At 50.9% G+C, this 18,858-nt stretch overlaps 2 protein-coding genes across 3 annotated transcripts; both read right to left on the bottom strand.

Annotated features, from left to right (window-relative positions):
* Nucleotides 1–493: 493 nt before the first annotated feature.
* Nucleotides 494–13,105, bottom strand: TMEM116 (transmembrane protein 116). Of its 2 annotated transcripts, XR_010744938.1 has the most exons (12): nucleotides 12,832–13,105; nucleotides 12,329–12,375; nucleotides 12,131–12,194; nucleotides 8,315–8,446; nucleotides 4,690–4,794; nucleotides 4,225–4,274; nucleotides 3,703–3,786; nucleotides 3,483–3,621; nucleotides 2,695–2,839; nucleotides 2,531–2,604; nucleotides 1,165–1,870; nucleotides 494–1,018 (listed from the first exon to the last, which is right to left on the bottom strand). XR_010744938.1 is itself a non-coding variant. In XM_066331604.1 (11 exons), the coding sequence occupies exons 1-11, from the start codon at nucleotides 12,877–12,879 to the stop codon at nucleotides 1,670–1,672; spliced, it is 1,089 nt and encodes a 362-aa protein (XP_066187701.1). In that variant the 5' UTR covers nucleotides 12,880–13,105; the 3' UTR covers nucleotides 1,026–1,669. The 2 variants fall into 2 exon arrangements, 1 of the variants encoding a protein (XP_066187701.1); XM_066331604.1 differs by lacking the exon at nucleotides 494–1,018 and having other exon boundaries at nucleotides 1,026–1,870.
* Nucleotides 13,106–14,930: 1,825 nt separating this feature from the next.
* Nucleotides 14,931–18,796, bottom strand: ERP29 (endoplasmic reticulum protein 29). Its single transcript, XM_066331603.1, has 3 exons — nucleotides 18,645–18,796; nucleotides 17,109–17,247; nucleotides 14,931–15,957 (listed from the first exon to the last, which is right to left on the bottom strand). The coding sequence occupies exons 1-3, from the start codon at nucleotides 18,762–18,764 to the stop codon at nucleotides 15,455–15,457; spliced, it is 762 nt and encodes a 253-aa protein (XP_066187700.1). The 5' UTR covers nucleotides 18,765–18,796; the 3' UTR covers nucleotides 14,931–15,454.
* Between the last annotated feature and the right edge of the window lie 62 nt (nucleotides 18,797–18,858).

Raw genomic sequence — 18,858 nt, 5'->3', positions numbered from 1 at the left:
GTCCTTCTGGAAGTGGGAACCAGTTCCTCTGGGATGATGATCCTTGCAGGTGGTTGAAGTGGGACTGGATCTGCCTTTGTTCCTGATGGCCCTGTGCTGTTCCAGGGAGCAGGGAGTGCTTCCCCTCACCCTGCTGGGCACAGAGCCTCGGGCTGGCACCTGCCCCCCTCCTGCCTCTGGAGATGGTTTTGTTATCCTCGAGCAGGGCCAGACACACCCTTGTCCCGAGAGCATTTCAGGACACAAGATGGGACAGTTGTGAGGGCTCAGGCTCCTTCCTTGTAAGAGAATTTCCCCTTCTTGGTGCCTTTGAGGAGTTCAGAGGGGGTTGGGTGGTGAGTGACCCTCGGAGCATCCAGAATGGGAAAGGGACTGGGGGAACAATTTCCTGGGCACACTTAAAGCAGCCAACCCAGCCGTGAGTGCCCACCGAATGGCTCTTTCCAGCAAGAAAACCCTCAAACAAACACTGAGTGACTGCTGAGCCCTGGGAATGTGTCAGCACCCACTGCCAGCTGATGGTCCATCAGCAATCCAATCATTGTTTCCCGGGTAATCTTCCATCACTTAGGAAGCCTTAATCCCCTTTTAAACAAATTGCACTGGCTCCACAAATGGGGTCAGGCCCTGGAGGGTGCAGGAGGCTCTCAGGGGTGAGACTCAGTGCCAGGGCATGATCCCATCCTCCCCCTGGAATATTTGCCTTTGGAGTGGGGCTGGAGAAACACTGAGTCATCCGTGTCCAAACTTTGGGACTAGAGTAGGATTTGAAGGACCAGGTGGAAGAAAATGGCTGAAAACCTTGTTATCATCCTGTAAAACAGCAAAATTGAATTGTTTCACTCAGTCTCAACTCTGTAGGAGAAAATAAGTCATTGACCAAACCTCCAGGCTCTTGTGTGACTTACCCAGAGTTTACACAGTTATGTTGTGTAAGTTAATTACACAAAGCTGGAGTATTTCCTCTTCTTGTCTAGCTTGCTATGAGAAAAATTTGGGTTGGACCCAAAAAGTGAAGCTGTTGGAAAATAAGGAGTGTAAAGGTAAAGAGTTGTTTTCAACACAGCTCAAGATCTGATTTATTTCCTCTAGAATGGTGGGACCTCAGTAAATAATTCATGTGAATATCTGGAAATGCAAAGAGAGATTCAAAGTCCTGCTCACCTGGTTCATGAGAGATGCTCCACAGGGTCGAAGCAGCTGATTTTTAGGAGTATTGTGGCTGAGCAGGAGCTGACAGAAAGAAGGGAAGAGAAATTCCGGGCAGGTTTTGTCCTGCTTTGCAATTCTTCACTCCCTGTAATTGGTTCTTAGGGTGGTGCAAATTCTCACGGTTACAGCGAATTAAAGGGCAGAGATTGAAAAATACTCATTTTGCTTTACTGTTAATTGGTAAAGGCAACGACTTGGAGAAATAAAACAAAGTAAAACATCCTCTGCCTAAACCTCCAAGAGGCTGGACCAAGTCTCTGAGCCGTTACATGGGGATTGCTGCATTTCTAGGGATATTTCCAGGAGGAGAAAGTCTGGACTAAAAAATTTACCACGTTGAAAGAATCCATCAAATAAATAACTCTGTCCACTGAGCCTGTGGCTCTGCCAGCCCCGCAGACAGCTCCATCGTGGCTCTGGATGACGAGGCGTTGTTGGAAGGGCTCTGCCTCTCTCCTCACAGCAGGGTGGAGGAGGAGCCCTCGGTGTCGGGCGGGCCGGCGGGGGCCGTGCTGGAGTAGAACTTTTTCTGGGAGCGCAGGAGCGGGGTTTGGGTGTCCACGTCCCGCCGGGAGCCGCGTTTCAGAGACAGGAACACGTGCTGGGTCCAGCCGTACACCAGGCAGTTCAGGAGCCCCTGGGAAGCCGCGGTGAGAGCCTGGGAGAGAGCACAGGGGAATCAGAGATCCGGGATCCCAGGAAAACCTCCCCCTCCCAGCAGGAGTTTATCTTCCGTGTGATAGAGAAATTGCGTTGTTATTTTAATAATTGTTTAACGAATATCTAATTAAATAGAAAAGCTATACAAATATAGAAAATACTTTAAATATATTTATATATTCAAGAAAAGTAATAACGATATAATTTAATAAAATGTCTAACTTCTGCCTCAGGCACAGGAAGGAGCTGGACAAGTGTTATTCAGGAATCACAGCTGGAGACTTAGGGACATAGGGAAAACTTGGGGGGGGGAAAACCCCAATTTCTGGGGATCTTTTCTAGTCCTATTTGCTACAGTTTCCATGACCACAGAATCCCTGAGGTTGGAAAAGACCTTTGAGGTCACCAGTTCCAAACATCCACTCAGCACCGTGTTGATCACTAAACTGTCATGGTGCTGGAATTTTGGGTACTGAGACCTTTTCAAGGCTGTGAAAAACATAAACCACCAAACCAAGATCTTTGCCAAGCAAAAGCACAAATCAGACTTGTGCTCACATAGCAGAGATCCTTGTCCAGCTGCATCCAGCACAGATACAGGGCAGGAGACTGAAGGTGAGAAGGCAGGGCCCAGGAGGCTGCAGGGGCAGACATTTACCTGCAGGATCAGCAGAGCCATGTAGATTTTGCTGGTTGTTGAAGCAGTCAATTTCAGCATTCCAAGGAGGACAGCTGTGGAAAGGGATGGATGAGAGGGTGAAGTTAACCCCACCTCTCTGGAGTTCCACAGGGGGGATGCTGTGGGAGGAATTCTCTGCTCACCTGGGGCCCAGCAGCAGAAGAAGATGACAGGGTAAAAAACCACCCGTTGTTCCACCATCTTAATCATGGCCCACTGCTGATCCCCCAGGAATCCTGTGGAGTTCACAAACCTTTTGTACAGACCTCGGGCCTGACTCAGGATAACCTAGAAAAGAACAGGGAAATGTTATTGTACAGGCTGTGATCTGCTGGGTTCATCCAGGATGGATCCCAGTCTATCCAGCCTTTTCACACAGCACTGAAATCCTGTGGGAGGTGTTGCTTTGCACATAGTCTTCTCTAAACTGAAGACTCTGAATTGGTTTTAGAATCATTAAATTGTTTAGGCTGGAAAAGATCTCTAAGAACATGGAGTCCAACCATTAATCACCTCTTGCAGACCCATGCAGGAGGTGATCTCTTCTGCCAAACTCCAAGCCTTAGAAATCCTGCTAAATATTTCTGGGATGGGCTGACAGAACACAGGACTCCAGATGCATTTATCTGGCAGCACAGTGCTATTTTCCCTCTCCTACCAACCCTTCAAAAAGGGAAGCAGCACCACACAGTTATTCCCCTGCCCTATTTTCCAAGAGCATGGAGTGAGCAGACAAGGGGGAATGGACTGAAAACTGCCTCAGCCTGGAAGTGGAGAAGGCCAGGGGCTTGGAGCAACCTGGGATAGTGAAAGGCGTCCCTGCCCATGGCACTGGATGACCTTAAGATGCCTTCCCACCCAAACCACTCCACGATTCCATGACTGCCTGGCCTCTGGTGCCATCCAAGGGCTACACAAGGAGCAGCCTTACCAGGATGGCCACGAAGCTGATGAGGAAGGAGACGAGGAAGACGCCGACGCCGTAGAAATGCACGGCGCGGCAAACGGAGCCGCTCGGGCTCTGGGGCTCGCTGGGGGGCTCGGCCACCTCCGTGTGCATCAGGAGACACCTGTGGGACACAGGGAAGAGCCTGAGCTCCTGCCCGGCCCCAGCAGCCCTGGGGCTGTGCCATAAAAGGGAGGAAACTCACCCGTGCTTCTGGCTGAAGTTCTGGTAGCAATTACTGCTGTTGCCCAGGCAAAACACCGGCACCATGAGGAGGAAAGGGATCAGGCTGAGAGGAGGAAGGACAGCACAGTCATGGGTTATTGCACTGCTCCACTTGGGCACTGCTTGGTTTTTCCTCCCATCACTGCAGAGGACTTTAAAGTTGTTTTTATTGGCACTGCTCTGGAAAAGTATTTTATCAGCTTTACCAGCATCGGGGCTTTCATTTGTGAGGGCTAATCATTGGTAAAGGGAAACCTTCTGGAAAACCACATCCAGTTAATAAAGTTATTATTAACTTGGTTGAAAAAACCCTCTTACACTGCATTCATGAGGTCACTCTGCTGTTAATGATGAGCTTTACAGCTTTTTAAATAAAACTTGCTTCAAAACAAGTAGGAAGCAGGGATCAGCACACTGCACTTTGCCAAATCCACATCCTCCCACCAGGGAGAATTATTTCTTACCAAATCTACACCCCCTGCCAGGGAGAATGAAATCTTACCTTGACAAAATAGTTGCTATTCGGCCAAAACAACTTGCATAATCTACAACCTGCAAAATAAAATAAAATTTAAAAAAAATCTTAATTAAATTATTTCTGTAAAGCCTCTGGTTCACAGGAAGAAGCCCCCAGGGAGCATTTCAGCAGCTGAACTCCCAGATGGAATATCTGGGATATAAAGTTTGCTGTGCACAGCAAATATCTGTTAGGAGGTGGGGCTGATGGGTTTGTTGGGAAGAGCTGCATAAGGAATGTGTCATCTTGCAGGAATACTTGGAGGATTCTCCAGCCTGTTCATGGCAGTGGTGATGCCTCCCTGTTTTGGTGTGAGGGGGGAACTAACTGCAAGGAGAGATTTTGGTCCTGGAGTGTGAAGTATTTGCTCAGCCTGGAATGCAGGGAAGGTTTTCCTGAGTGTTGTGTCCTAGTCCCTGGGTTTCCAGCCTTTACACCAATCCCACTCACCTGGGGGGGCACCCTGAAGAGGTTCTGGTTGTATTTCACCTTGAGGTCCATGTACAGGTGCCAGGTGTAGTTGACAGTGTAGAGAAAAGAGGCCACATAGAAGATCTGAGAAATAAAACCAGCATTTCAGTCCTGGGATAATAATTCCTGTAGCATGTTAAGTTCTTCCCAAATCCCATTGAACAGAGAAAGGATGATGAACACCTGCCAAAGGTGAGGGTCCAAGCACAGGGGCTGTGCTCACACCCAGGTGGGAAGAACCAGGTTGGAGAGAGATTCCCACTTTAAAGCACACAAAAGCAGCTTCACTTTGGCCTCAGACAGGAAACTAATGACAGCAAGACTGTCTTCGAAATAAAAATCTTTGAGATCTGGCTCACTTTTTTGGCTCAGAGCCTGGCAATGAGGGTTTCAGAGGCACTTGGACTCTCTTGATGCTGCGTCCATTAGGAAACAAAGCACAGATGTGACATTTAGATTTGCTTCTTGCATAATGAGCTCACTATGCAGAGAATTCACGGAAACAGGAAACAATTGGATATTTCAAGAGGAATGTGAGGGCAGATATTCTCTACCCTCAGCCTGAGTTAACATCCCAAAAACCCTTTTCCTCCTCCATGGGAAAAAAGAGAAAAGACACAGCACACTGAGAGTTTCATAGCCTTTGATTCCAAATTGAGATGAGTCCAATCATCTAAAACTTCCTAAAACCTCCCCCAAATCTTGATCAAATTTGTTTCCAAATTCATGCTTGCTCCAGACTGCCTAATCAGACTATGTACATGCATGTGCTGTGTTTGTCATAGGAAACACCAACTTCAGTGGTAAAGGCAAAGAGGAAGGGCTGGGCAAGGGATTTTTTTTTTCCTGTGGCTTTGCTATCCTTTGCCAAAAAGGGTAAGGAGCACAGGTTTGCCACCCTGGTTATCATCCATGGCTGGGAAAGTGGTCACTAAACAAACTTGGCCTCCTTCACTGAGGTTGTGAATGCTCTTGGCTGGCTCAAGAGGCTGAGTCCAAGGGCTGCCACAGGAACATTGCAGTGACTTTCCAGCTCATTAAATGAGTTTTAATGAGGGGCTGGTGCCCTTTTCCAACTACTTCCAGAGAAGGCCAAAACAGTCCTCAAGGATCATTCCCCTGCACTTCAGGATGCCTGGGAGAGGCTCATGAAATGTCAGCACTGCCTTCTGGAACAGGGACCCAAATGCCACTTGTGAAGGTGCCAGCAGGAAGGGAAGGGAATTCTGCTCTCCCAAGCCCCAGCTTTGGGGCTGGGGACAGTCCTGCAGCACTGTCTAAGAGGAGATAAAGCAGAGACACAAGAATCCCTCATTATCCCACTTGTGTGGCTCCCATTGTCCTGCCCAGCATGAGCAGAGCCTGCCAGGACATTATTAGGCCACTGGAACTGAACTGGAAGAACGTGGGGGAGTTGTGCAATTATAACCACAGTATCTATTCTGGACTTTATTATGGCAATGCAGGAGGAGGAGAGAACGAGGGACAGCAAAGGGAGCAGTGTTTACATTCATATCAATCAAAGCTCTGGGGCTGAAAGGGAAAATCCAAGGAACAAAGCAATCTCCTCCTTTATGACAGTTTGGACACTGGGCAGCTCCACCCACTGCAAAATCAGCCTGTATTGACAAATAAAGGCAAACAGCCTGAATAAAGCAGAATATTGCCCTGCTCCTAAGGCAGTGCCTTGACACATCCCAAGGACTCCAGTGAGCCTCCCCAAGGGCTGCAAACTCCTCTGCTGGGTTGTCTCTCCCTGTCCTCACCACGGCACATCCGACACCTTCTGGGTGTTGGTGTGCAGGGAAGCTCCAGGTGTTTGTGAGAAGCACAATGAGACATTTATTTGCTCATTCCATCAGCTTCCAGATCCCTCCTGCTCTGCAGAATCTGCTGGTTCAACCTGTTACTGGCTCCTTCTTACGCACAAGGTGTTCCCACCTCTCACGGGCACTGCAGGGTGTTGGGTGAGGAGGTCCTGCACTGTCACGTGCCCTGGGGGGAAGGTTGCTATGGCAAGGGCTCAGTTTGTTTTAATTTCTCCCAGAGCAAACAGCAGCGACAGCTCTTGCCAGGCACAATCCGGCTCTGCCACCCAGGCAGGCCCTGTGCTGTGGGGACTGGTGGTGGCACACAGGAGAGGAGCCAGGGGACACTGGCTGAGGTCAGGGGTGACTCTGCACGCCCCACCACAAGCCCTGTCCTTGAAGGACTGGCCCAAGGCCAGCTCTGCCCACTCAGCATGAACACAAATCTGTCCCCTTGTCCCATCTTGTGCTGGTGTCCCTGAGAAGAGCAGCCACAGGCTGGAAAAGTGAGGGCAGAAAGTGCAAAGGAGCTGAGAAATTATGGGTATATTTTCCACAGCCAACCTATTTCTCCTCTAGCAGTGCAAATTGCCTTCTCCAGGCTATAAAAAGATCACACCAGATTAAATTGTCCCCCAGGCAAGGGAAAAAACTCAGGAACAGCCTCAGTCCTGCTTCCTCCTTCCACCTTCCAGCTCTGAAAGCCTCTCCCAAGCTCTCATTTTCCCATTTACCATCACCTTGAAAACATCTTTGATGTTGTTCTGTGTCATTCCCAAGTGGCCAAGTTACCCAAACCTCATTGTTTCTCTCAACACGAACATACTGTGGAACCAGTAGAGCTAGAGAGTCCAGAGATGAGCCTGGAGTGCAATATCTGCTCTGTACCTCCAAAACCAGCTGCTGAAACAACCCTGGGCTGCAGGAGTCCATCCCTAGACACACAACAGCAGGAACAATTCCATCCTGCACCTGCAGCTACTTCCCTGCCCTCTCTGAGGCACATGGAGATCCTTTTCAGCTTTGGATGCTGCTGTTCCACGAGAACATTCAGTTCCCAGCTGTGGGAATCACCACACTCCCAGGGAGCTGCCCAAGCCCACATATCAAGGCTTTCAAAAGTCCCTTGCTCTTCCCAGCAATCTCCCTTAAAAGGAAATCATTAATTCCAGGGATCATCATTTATGAGCCCCTACCCTGGCCCAAGCTCAGCTACACCCCATAGAGGTTTTTGAGAGCTGAGATTTCCTGGTGTTGAAATGGGAACTGGGCGAGGCAGCAGCAAACTGTCAGGAAAACAGTGCTCACCCACCCTATTCCAACTGCTCCCCTGCACAGGGAATCAGCTGGAAAGCAGCTGAGTCCATGGGACACAGGCTGAGCTTGTGCTGATGGAAGATCCTTGGGAAGAGCAAGAACTGGGATGTTCATGTGAGTAATTTAAGTCTGAGCTCAAGCAAGTCACAGAATGTGTCTGCTCACCCAGGCTGGAGGAAGCACAAAGAGAAATAGAAAAGCTGCCATGTGAGAGCACAGAGATCCATGGGCTTGGATCCAACGGGAAAGAGATTGAGTCCCAGCTGCTCATTTCACACAAAATCCCACCTTTTCTTTTTTTCTCACACCCCAGAGGATCCTAAATCCCAGTTTCCTTACCTCCCTTTTCCACACAAAGCCAAGAGATCTGCTAAAGCCTGTCTAGAAACAGCCCCCATGGCCACGCTCTGCTCACCAGCGAGGTTAATTATGAAAAATTACAAGGTTAATTATGGAATGTGGTGCCAAGGCTCACTCACCTGTCCCGTGGCCTGCAGGTTGTAGCAGATGAGGTCTTGCTGGGAGGTGGGTGAGCTGTAGAGCAGGGCTCCAGCCAACCAGCACAGGCCCAGGAACAGATCCGAGAGGCTCAGGTAGAAAAGTGGACGCACCTGGAAAAGGGAAAAGGCTCAGCAGGTGTGAGAGGAGCCACAGCCCTCCCACACCACCCCACTCCCAGCTGCAGTTTTACCCTCTTATCAGACATTAGGGATATTTAACACAGCCTTCCAAGGGTTTTTGTGCAGATGAGGGAACTTTTCTACTTCAGTAGAAAACAGTGTCCCACTGCAAAGTTATTTTGAAAGGTTTAATTGAGGGGAAGTGGGGCGTAAGTGGCACTTTGTGGAGGGATGATTTTTCCCTCAGGGAAGCACTGACAACATTGTGACAACATTTCTGAGCACTGACAAAATGTGACAACATTTCTGAGACCAGTCAAGTCATCTACAGCAAACCCTGAGAGATCCAATAAAAAAAGTCTCCTCTACTTCCACAGCCAAGTGAGTTCAAAGAAAAGTTATCAGATGAAAACTTTTCAGCCTCTACTCCTGAATATCATCCTTGGTTTTAGTCCTTTAAAATACCTGCGCCAATCATAGCAGAAAGATTAATTGTGCTCAGACATCAATACCAGGTCATTGGTGTTATCTGAACACTGTCACCTCCCCAGCACTTCTGGTGACAAAACTCTTCTTGTGGGGAAAATCCACATGGATTTGTGCTCTCAGGAGCTGTTCCAACGCACATTCCCTACTCCAACCACCACTTCTGCCACAGGATCCAAGAGCAGCATCAAAACTTACAGAAAATATCCTAAATATCCACCGTGTTACAATTTTGCAGAATTAGGCCAGATTGGCAGGGAGAAGAGACATCATGTTTTAAATAAACACATAGAAATCAAACTTTTGGCAAGCACAAGCCCTTCCTCAGGTCTGGAATAACTTGAAACAAACATTTTTCTGTATGTTCCATGTAATTTCAGTTGGTGACTAAGGCTGGGTTCATTTTACATGCTGGATTAATTTCCACTGAGAGTCATTGGTCTCTGCTACATCTTGCTGGAAAGGAATCATGTCTCCTTTAACAACAGTTTCCAGCCCATTTCCAGTTTGCACACACTGGCCAGGACTGTAAACACTGCAGGAAAACATTTGTGCAAAATTCTGGCCAACATTTTCCTTGTTAGTGGGAGACCGGAGACTCTGGAAAAGCAGCCTAATTATCTACATTCTTAATTGAAGCCTTTGGTACCTTATTTTCAGCATCCAAGAGAGAAAATCGTGGTGTTTTTCTTGCCCTACAGAAAATTAAAATGCTAAACACAGCATTGAAATGCTTGAGGTTTTGATTTTTGTATTTCTTTTCATGGAGTTGAGCTTTTGGTGAGATTTGCCTCAATATTGTCCTGGAAGTAAATGTATGCCACCCATCACGTGTTATACTTGTTCCCTTGTGCAGTGAGAGAGTGCTTAGGAAGACTGATAAGAGTTAAGGTAGATTAAATTGAGCCAGATTTGTCCTTAAGGCATGAAGGAGCATGAGGCATAAAGATCTGGAGTTAATTTTGATTTGATTTCATCTATAAATGCCTTTTTTAAACCCAGGCGTTTCCTTACTGATGCAGAAATGAAGCCTTGGCACAGGCTGGGGGCACTGTCCAGTTTGTGATCCAGGCAGGTTAAACCAAACAGCTCTAAAATAAGCAAAGAAGCCACTTTTGCAATCAAACAGGTGACCTCTTTCTCCAGCACAAGTGCCCTTGGAGCAAGGCTCTGCTGGTGGGTCCAGCAGCTGGTTTGGCAGAGACCTGACTAAAGAAGTAGGTGACATAGGGGCAAGTGGGGCTCTGGCTTGCAAAAGGGGAAAGAAAATAACCACTGGTATTTATAAAATAGAGGAAGGCACTGCAAAGATGTAATGATTTACATCCTGGCAGCTCCAGCTGCAGCACACACGGGGATTTGGCTCTGTGGCCATGGCACAGGCACATGCTGAGCTGAGGTTTCTTCCTCAAACCTGTTGAGCAGAGGTTTCTTCCTCAAACCTGTTGAGCTGAGGATTCTTCCTCAAACCAGCTGAGCTGAGGGTTTTTCCTTGCTTGCCATCACCTCTTCTGAATGATTTACCTGAGGCTGAAGGGTTTTCTTGACCCCGTAGAGACAGAAAGCAAGTTTCAAGAATGCGATATTTGATTTCTGAGGTTGGGTGCAGGAAGGGAAGTGTTTCTAAGATCCTTCTCCTCCCAGCCTCCAGAGCTGTTTATTTTTAAATGTTTTGCTGTGGGTCCTCATGACTCAGGGAATAAGCTGTTTGTGGCAAGCTTCGATATGGATCTCTTCCAGCCCCTTTGTTTACAAACTTCCACTTCAGACCCGAGACATGAGGACAAGACGATGGGGAAGTTAATGGAGATTTTGTCACTTCTGAAACCCAGCAGCAGATCTCCCCTGGCAGCAGAAGAGCCTGGAAGGCTGATGCAAGCCAGTCCCTGCAGCTGGCATCCAGCCCTCCTATCCGGATTTGCAGAAATAATCTGAGCAGAAACATCTGGACCCTCTGGAGCAGGAAGGGCCCATTGGTGACCTGGAGCCATGTGTGGCTCACGAGCAGCTCCCAAGCCACAGCCCCATCACATGACAGAGAGCAGAAGGGCTCCTGAAGCCAACGGGATGAGGCTGCTGAGTCACACCAGGACACTGCCAACCCCAGCTCCACTTCATTCCAGAGGAGAGGACCCCAGGAGGGAATCACATCTGGAGGTTTTCCAGGTGCAGATGTGGTAGGAGGAGGCTTGGATGTGCACCTTGAGCAGCACAAGATCAAGCAGGTTTTCCATTCCAGTGCTAAGGTGAAGTCCCAGCCTTCGTTCTTCCCTGGGAGAAGAACCATGGAGATCTCCACAGTTTATTCTGGATGTGCTGGGCAGAGCATTTCCAGGAGGTTGGCTGGGAGCAAGGTCCTGCCTGTTGTGGGACAGATTTGCCCTTCAAACATGGACTCATGTTCTACTTCCCACTGTGTCATCCAACAATGTGTCAGTTGCCTGCATTCCTTGCTTCTCCAGGGGTAGCTCTGGGAATTCCCTGGAAGTCCCATTCTCTGGGAAGATCAAACCCACAATGCACAAAGAACATGAAGATGAAAGGGGACAAATACAGCTGCTGCCAGCTCCACTGACTTTCTGCGTGGTCCACAGGCCAGACTGAGCCTGCAAACCCTGGACAGCAAATCACAACTTCGCAGAGATCAGCTTGGCTCACTGTCCCCAGGAAGTACTGGACACACAGAGGGACTGTGTGTGGACATCCAAGCCTGGCAGAGTGGGATGGAGAACTGTAGGGTCAGTTTTAGTTGCACCCCTGCCCAGAGAAACTCCTCAGAGATAGCTTAAGACCAACACCTGTAAAAGCATTTCCACAGGGGCAGCTCCAATTTGCACTTCAGCAGCTTTGTGCACAGTCCCTCAGCCCCCCAGGAGTTTGGTGCCACTGAGGAGGGCACACCAAGAAATCCCTGCTCCTAGGAATGACTGGAGGACTTTCCTGGAGCAGCTGAAAGCACTGGACTAAGGAACCTGCTTCTCCCTGCAGAAGCACAGGTTCAAGGTCAGTCCTCTTACCTCCTACCAAAAGAGCCCGATTCTTAGCAAACCCTTTGCCTTGTAACTATTAAACAAGGTTTAACCACATAACCCTGAGACCTGCAGAGGAGACTGTCTGTGCCACAGGTGTGACCCACCTGCAGGGACCAACACCACGGCTTAGGGAGGGAGAAGGAAGCTCAGACCTTACCTCGGGGGACCGCACCGCGTTTTGGAAGACGGCGTAGGCAATAATTGAGCTGGAACCTACAACGCTGAGAAAACAAGCACAGGTTGGAACAGGAGCGCGTCTGCCTCGCTGGGAGACGCGAGTTCTCTTTTTTTTTTTTTTTGCTTTTCTGGGTTAAATCATCTTGGCGACAGTAACTCCACGGGCAGCATGTCGTACCTGAGCATGGCCATGGTGAACTGGATCCACTGGAGCGCAGAGTAGACCTGGGGAGAAGGACGGGAGGGAGCTCAGGTGACACGGCCCCAGGCGCGGCAGGAGCGCGGGGTCCCGGGAGGAGCGGACAGCATGGACCGGGGAGCGGGGAGGAACGACAAGGACCGGGGATCGGGATAGAAAGCGGGCAGCGCGGACCCGGGAAGGCGGACTGGCGGGTCCCGGAGAAGAGCGGGCAGCACGGACCGGGGACAGGGACCAGGGACCGCGGGGTCCCGGGGAGAGGCAGCACGGGGACTAGGGCCAGCGGTGTCCCGAAAGGGCAAAAAGCAGCACGGACCGGGGACAGGATCTTGCAGCGCTGCCGGTGCCGCCGGGCAAGGAGCGGGACGCAGGGCTGAGGAAGGACCGTGAGGGGATGGAGGAGAAGAGACACGCACAGCGATGTCCCGGGGAAGGGCCAGCCGCCGTCCCTAGGGGTCCCGGTGCCGGCGGGGCTCGCTCACCTCCTGCCAGCCCCCATCAAGCCGGTCCGCCTCCGCCGGCAGGGCCATGGGTACCGCCACCGCCGCCGCACCGCTCCGGGGCTGCGGGCACCGCCCGCGCTCCGCCCCGGGGCCGCACCGCGCCCGGCCTCCGCTAGCGGGGCCGGCTGCGGGGAGCGCCCGGTCGCAGAGAGGGGCTGAGGGGGCAAGAGCCCCGGGCAAACAGCGGGATTGGCGTCCCGGGGATCGGCGTCCCACGCATCCCTCCGGGCGCAGAACCGGCCGAGCCCCGGTGGGCGGGCTCGCTCCGGTCACCGCCGCCCCGGTCACCGCCGCCCCGGGCTCCCCTCACGGAGCCGCCCTGAGGCGACCCCGCCGAGCCTCGGCCACGCCCCTTCCTGACGTCACCAGCGCTCGGGGGCGGGAAGGCACTTGAGGAGCGCCCCGGGGCTGCTCCCTTAGAGAGCCCGGGCACGGCTCTTTCCTTCAGTATCCCCGGGGCTGCTCCCTCAGAGAGCCCGGGCACGGCTCTTTCCTTCAGTATCCCGGGGCTGCTCCCGTCAGAGAGCCCGGGCACGGCTCTTTCCTTCAGTATCCCGGGGCTGCTCCCGTCAGAGAGCCCGGACACGGCTCCTTCCTTCAGTATCCCCGGGGCTGCTCCCTCAGAGAGCCCGGGCACGGCTCTTTCCTTCAGTATCCCGGGGCTGCTCCCTCAGAGAGCCCGGGCACGGCTCCTTCAGTATCCCGGGGGCTGCTCCCCTCAGAGAGCCCGGGCACGGCTCTTTCCTTCAGTATCCCGGGGGCTGCTCCCCTCAGAGAGCCCGGGCACGGCTCCTTCAGTATCCCGGGGCTGCTCCCCTCAGAGAGCCCGGGCACGGCTCCTTCCTTCAGGATCCCGGGGCTGCTCCCCTCAGAGAGCCCGGGCACGGCTCCTTCCTTCAGTATCCCGGGGCTGCTCCCTCAGAGTGCCCGGGCACGGCTCCTTCCTTCAGTATCCCGGGGCTGCTCCCTCAGAGTGCCCGGGCACGGCTCTTTCCTTCAGTATCCCGGGGCTCCCCCTCAGAGAGCCCGGGCACGGCTCCTTCAGTATCCCGGGGGCTGCTCCCTTCACAGATCCAGGGCACGGTCCCATTAAGTGCTAATCCTACCCGGGGCTGCTCCCCTCAGCACCCCGGGAGACGATTCCCTCAGGATCTCCGGGGTTGAGCCTGGCGGGATATCTCCACACAACCCACGCTGCCCGGGTGGAAAGAGGACAACCCTTGGCTTCCCTCACCTCACTTCCAGCTGGCATCATCTGGCTGAGCAGTCATGACCTCCCTCTGATCACGGAATCGGCAGTAGTTTCTTCATAAAGTGGTTTAAGAAGCAGCTCTGAAGTGGATTTTTTTTTTTATTATAGCGTTATTAATACATTTTATCTCGCAGCAACATCTGCTCCTTGTACCCACCCCAAGATTCAAAAGGCAGCAAAGCTCCCACAGGAATCGGTTTTGTTTAAAGTGTACTTTTAAGGTAAAACTCACAGGTGTTTCTCTCTCCAACTCCATAACCCTGACCTGGGCTTCAGCATCTTCCAGAGGCATCCGAATTCCACAGCGTGTGAACTGCACAGTTTTGAGGACAGACCTGATCCTTGGGCTAAGCATCTCCTTTTAAATAACACAGATGAGGCTCCTAAAGGACACAAATACTTTTGCTTCCTCTTACAAGACCTTATTTTCAAATATTTAGAACTACCAAACACTGATGAGGCTTTAGTTTGACAATGTCAATTGCTTCTGGAGGCTAGAAAAAAATTTTGTTCATGAAGCTTGGACAGGTAAAACACCTCTTCAGCTGTAAGAAAACTCATCCAAATTTACCTCTGAAAACCCAATTTTTTTGCACAAACTGGTGAGACTGAGTGTAATAGCACCTCAAGGAGACTCTGCCCTTGCTCAGAACTCACTTCACTCACTGTGTCAGAGTATCACAAAGGATTTCAGGAGAATATCTGATGAAACAGCTGCTCTGGACAGAAAATGAGGGGCAAGTTGTGAACTGTCTTCACTGCCAGCATTTGGCTGATACCCAAAGCAAACAGGGACAGAAGCCATGGAAGGAAAAAGGCAGAAAAATGAAGCTCTGAGTCGTTTAGTCAACAACAGGTAAGAAAAGACTTAGAGCCCAGGTGGGACAACACAAGGCATGTGAGGGGTAGATTAACAAGCATAAAACCCAAAGAATATTATGGACAAGGAAAGGTGGGGATGTAGAGGGCACCCAATCTGTACCTTTTCCAGCAAGTAAGATGGAATGAGAGACTGAATTTTGTTATTTGTTAGCCAGGGAACAACTGTAAAAAACACCAGGAATGAGCTTCTGGCCAATCTCGAGCTTTTTTTTTTTTTTTGTTATTGTTGTCTGCTTTAACAGTTATTGGACAGTATTACACATTACTGGTGTCTTGCTCTTAGGGGATTTTTCCAACATTTAGAATACTGTATTTTCAAGGAATGTCTTCCTCTTGACCTTCTAAACTGAGAATCCCAGAAGGAAATCTGCTGCCCTCTTGAAGTCAGCGGGAAGTTTGCTTGCATTAAGGAGAACTGGTTAGGACTCTTGACAATGTTTCACAGCTTGTAGAGAGTTCTCCAGCATGTTAGAGCTCATCTTTTTCACTATTCTTCTTCAGGAAAGAAGCGAGGATGTTGAGGCTTTTCTGGAGCTCCTCCTTCTTTCCATCACTCATCTTGTTCTTCTCGATCAGCTTTGTGATTCGGACGACTTCGTTAGCAGCAAACTCCTCTCCCTGCTCCAGGATCTTGCTCATAATTTTCAAGTATTGCTCCGCTGACTTCTTCTCGGTTTCTTTTGCTTTTCCTAAATTCTCCTGCCCCTTTTTCAGGAGGGCCTGACGATCAGATTTCTCTGTGGTGCTCACAAATTTGCTGGCCAGCACATCATACTCCTTCAGGCAGCCTGGCATGCCCAGGTAGATGCCATTACTCTTCAGCCAGCGCTGAATAGCCCCAGCCTTGATTTCACCACCATAAAGTAAGGGATTTTTAAAGTCACCATCCTGGAACAAGTAAAAAACAGGGAACTTTTCCTTGTCCAGCTTGTACTTCTCTCCCAGCTCAGTGTTCAGTTTGTCACCGTAATCTGTCAAGGGACAACAAAACACAGAAAAGCACAGTTAATCAAAAATTAAATTAGGATTCCCTCCCACACAAATATTTGTAGCCAGTGCTTCAACATGTCCTAATAACCCGTTTGCCAGGAAATCACAGAGCCATGGAAATATCCTGAGCTGGAAGGGACCCACAAGGATCACCGAGTCCAACTTCCAGCCCTGCTCAGGACACCCCAAAATCCCACCCTGTGCCTGAGAGCATTGCTCAAATATTCCCTGAGCCCTGGCAGCCTTGGGGCTGTGACCATTCCCTGGGGAACCTGTTCCAAGAAAATGCCACACACTGAAATAAAAACACCTCATAAAATCATTTCTGCAAGGCAAACATTCAATGGATTTTCCAAAAAAGACTGCAATGGTGTTTTGCTGTGACTGTGAGAGTGTAAGACATTTGCAGGACCTTTCGTATAAACCCCATTCTCCTTATGGGAAATCAATGCCCTTTTCCCTTTTATTTTCCTCTTTCCATTGATTTTATCTGATTTTACAGTTAAATAAGAGTTTTTCCTGTCTGTGTGCAGAGAATGATTTGGTTCTGACAGCATGCCAAGCTACAAGATGTTTACTCATCTTACATAAATTACATTTATTCTTGACGACAGAAAACAAAGACATTTCAATTATGCTACTTAGAGTATTCCACATATGTTTAGAAATATCAGAGTGGGTAAAACTCCACAGTGTGATAATTAAGCCTAAATTCTTAATTCAACCTACAAAGCAGGAACCCCTTGCTGTGATGCCCCAGGGTTTGCTGCATGGAATTAATCACATTAAATATTCTTTGCCTGACCAGGATTGTGGCTAAAGCATGACTCTTGTAAGGTCTGTTCCCTGCACATGGGACAGAAAGATTTCTCTCAGCAAAGAAAGGGAAAAAAAGGCAAGAATTGCTGGGGATGAGGAGGTGGCAGCAGTTCAGCAGCGTGGGCTGACTCCTCATTACCCAGCCCAGATGGATAAGCAGCTCTCCCACGCACAGCCAGGCTCAGCCAGGGCAGGAGCTCCACTCTCACATCCACCTCCCACCTCCAGAATTGCCTCAGAACCTGCAGAAATCACACTGAGACTCATCCTCTCCTCACCAGCCCACACTGCCTGCATGATATGAGTTCCTCACCTGAGATTCCCACTTCAGCCACCAGCAGATCCTCACTGGAGCCCGAGCTCTCCGCCAGCTTTTTAAACTCATCTTGTTTCTCACCATAGGGATATTGTGTGTCAAACTTCACAAGGACAAACTTATGCTTTGGAATAACCTAAAAGAAGAAGAAAAAGGGGAAAAGACAAAACTTGATCATTTCAGCTCTGAGCAATCTACAAGTCACCTGAAGTTGCTTTTGCTTGTCCTTTTTTTTTTTTCCCTGTGCAGTGGGGAGATGCAGAGGAGAATGGAAATTTTATGTAATTATGGCCTTCCAGAAATGACTCACTGATGTGTGGAGGAAAGACTGAGCTTTGGGTGTCTGTATTCCTGCACCAGATGATAAAGATAGTACGTGGTAGGTTTGGGAGAATCTGATAATGCTTTTAATTATAAGATTTGCTTATTGCAAACCTGACTGGCATCTTGGAAGAAGATCAGCTAAAACATTTTCCAGTGGGACATGAAGAGGAGAAAGGCCAAATGTACTGTCATTCTGAAGTGTCCCAACATGAGAGACACACTCCTGGTTAGGAGAGGAGGCACAGGGAGGCAGTGGAGGTACTGGAGGTGTAATGGTTCAGGAAACTGAAAATTCACACTTCAACTGATTCCTCTCCACTTCAACCTTGCTCTGCACAAATGATGCCTTTTCCAGTTAGCTTGGCAATAGACTCTGTCACCCCTTGAGGGATCTTCCCCTCCCTGCAGTAGAAGACCTTGCAAAATCTTTTTGTTCTAGCGAACAGGTTGAGGTTGCACCACAGCTCCCCACCTACACAGCGCTCTGCCAGCCCTGCTCAGGCACTGCACACCATCGCTGTGCACAGGTGGCTGCAGGCTCCGTCCTGGGCCTGCCGGGCAGTCAGCGTCCCGGTGGGGAGCGCACGAGGCCCTAGAAAGATGCCTTCCTGGCAAACTGATTTAGTGAAGAGAAAAAAAAAAAAAAACAGTGAAAAAACAAAGCGCCTGTTGCTGTTTGATGAACAAGTGAAGCCACCCAAGCAGCGCGCGCTCACGGCCCCGACTCTATTCCTGCACGGTCCTGCCCACCCTCACCGGCACAGACAGCACAGCCCCGGCCCCGAGCGGCCCTGTGCTCGCTGTTCGAAGCTCAGGGGGCCGGGGCTGGCCGAGGGGTCGCGGCTGCGGCCGGACCCCCCCGCGATGGTACCGCCGGTACCGCCGGTACCGGCGGGCCGGGCTGGACCCCGCGGCTCGGCTCCACTTGGACCGCGCCGATTGGCTACCGGCCGCGGCCGCCGCATTCCCATTGGCTGGCGGCTGCGGCCACCGCGCTCCCATTGGCTGCGGCGCGGCCGCTCCGCCAGCACCGAGCGCTCCCCGCGCCGGTGGCGGCGGCGGCAGCGGCCCCGCGGCCCCTCCGTGCCCCCCGCGTTCCTCCCGCGCCCCGGCCCGCGGGGCTGCCGCCGGCCGCAGAACACGCGGCCAGGAGTGGCCCTACACCCGGCCTCCGAGCTCTCCGGCACGCCCGCGTCCCCCCGCCCGTACCTTGTAGAAGGTGATGGTGTCGAGCGGCACGGAGCCCTTGGTGTGCAGCGTGCTGCCGCCGGGCAGCACCAGGCCGAGCAGGCAGAGCAGCACCGAGCCGGCGGCAGCCGCCGCAGCCATGGCGGAGCGCGGAGGGAGCGGAGCTGCGGGGCCACGTGACGGCGCGACGGACGCCGCCGGGGGCTCGCCTCGCCCCGCCCCGCTGCCCGGGGCC

The sequence above is a fragment of the Sylvia atricapilla genome, chromosome 17 (genome assembly GCF_009819655.1).
Source record: "Sylvia atricapilla isolate bSylAtr1 chromosome 17, bSylAtr1.pri, whole genome shotgun sequence".
Classification (NCBI taxonomy): Eukaryota; Metazoa; Chordata; class Aves; order Passeriformes; family Sylviidae; genus Sylvia; species Sylvia atricapilla.
This window is presented reverse-complemented; position numbering and strand designations above follow the sequence as displayed.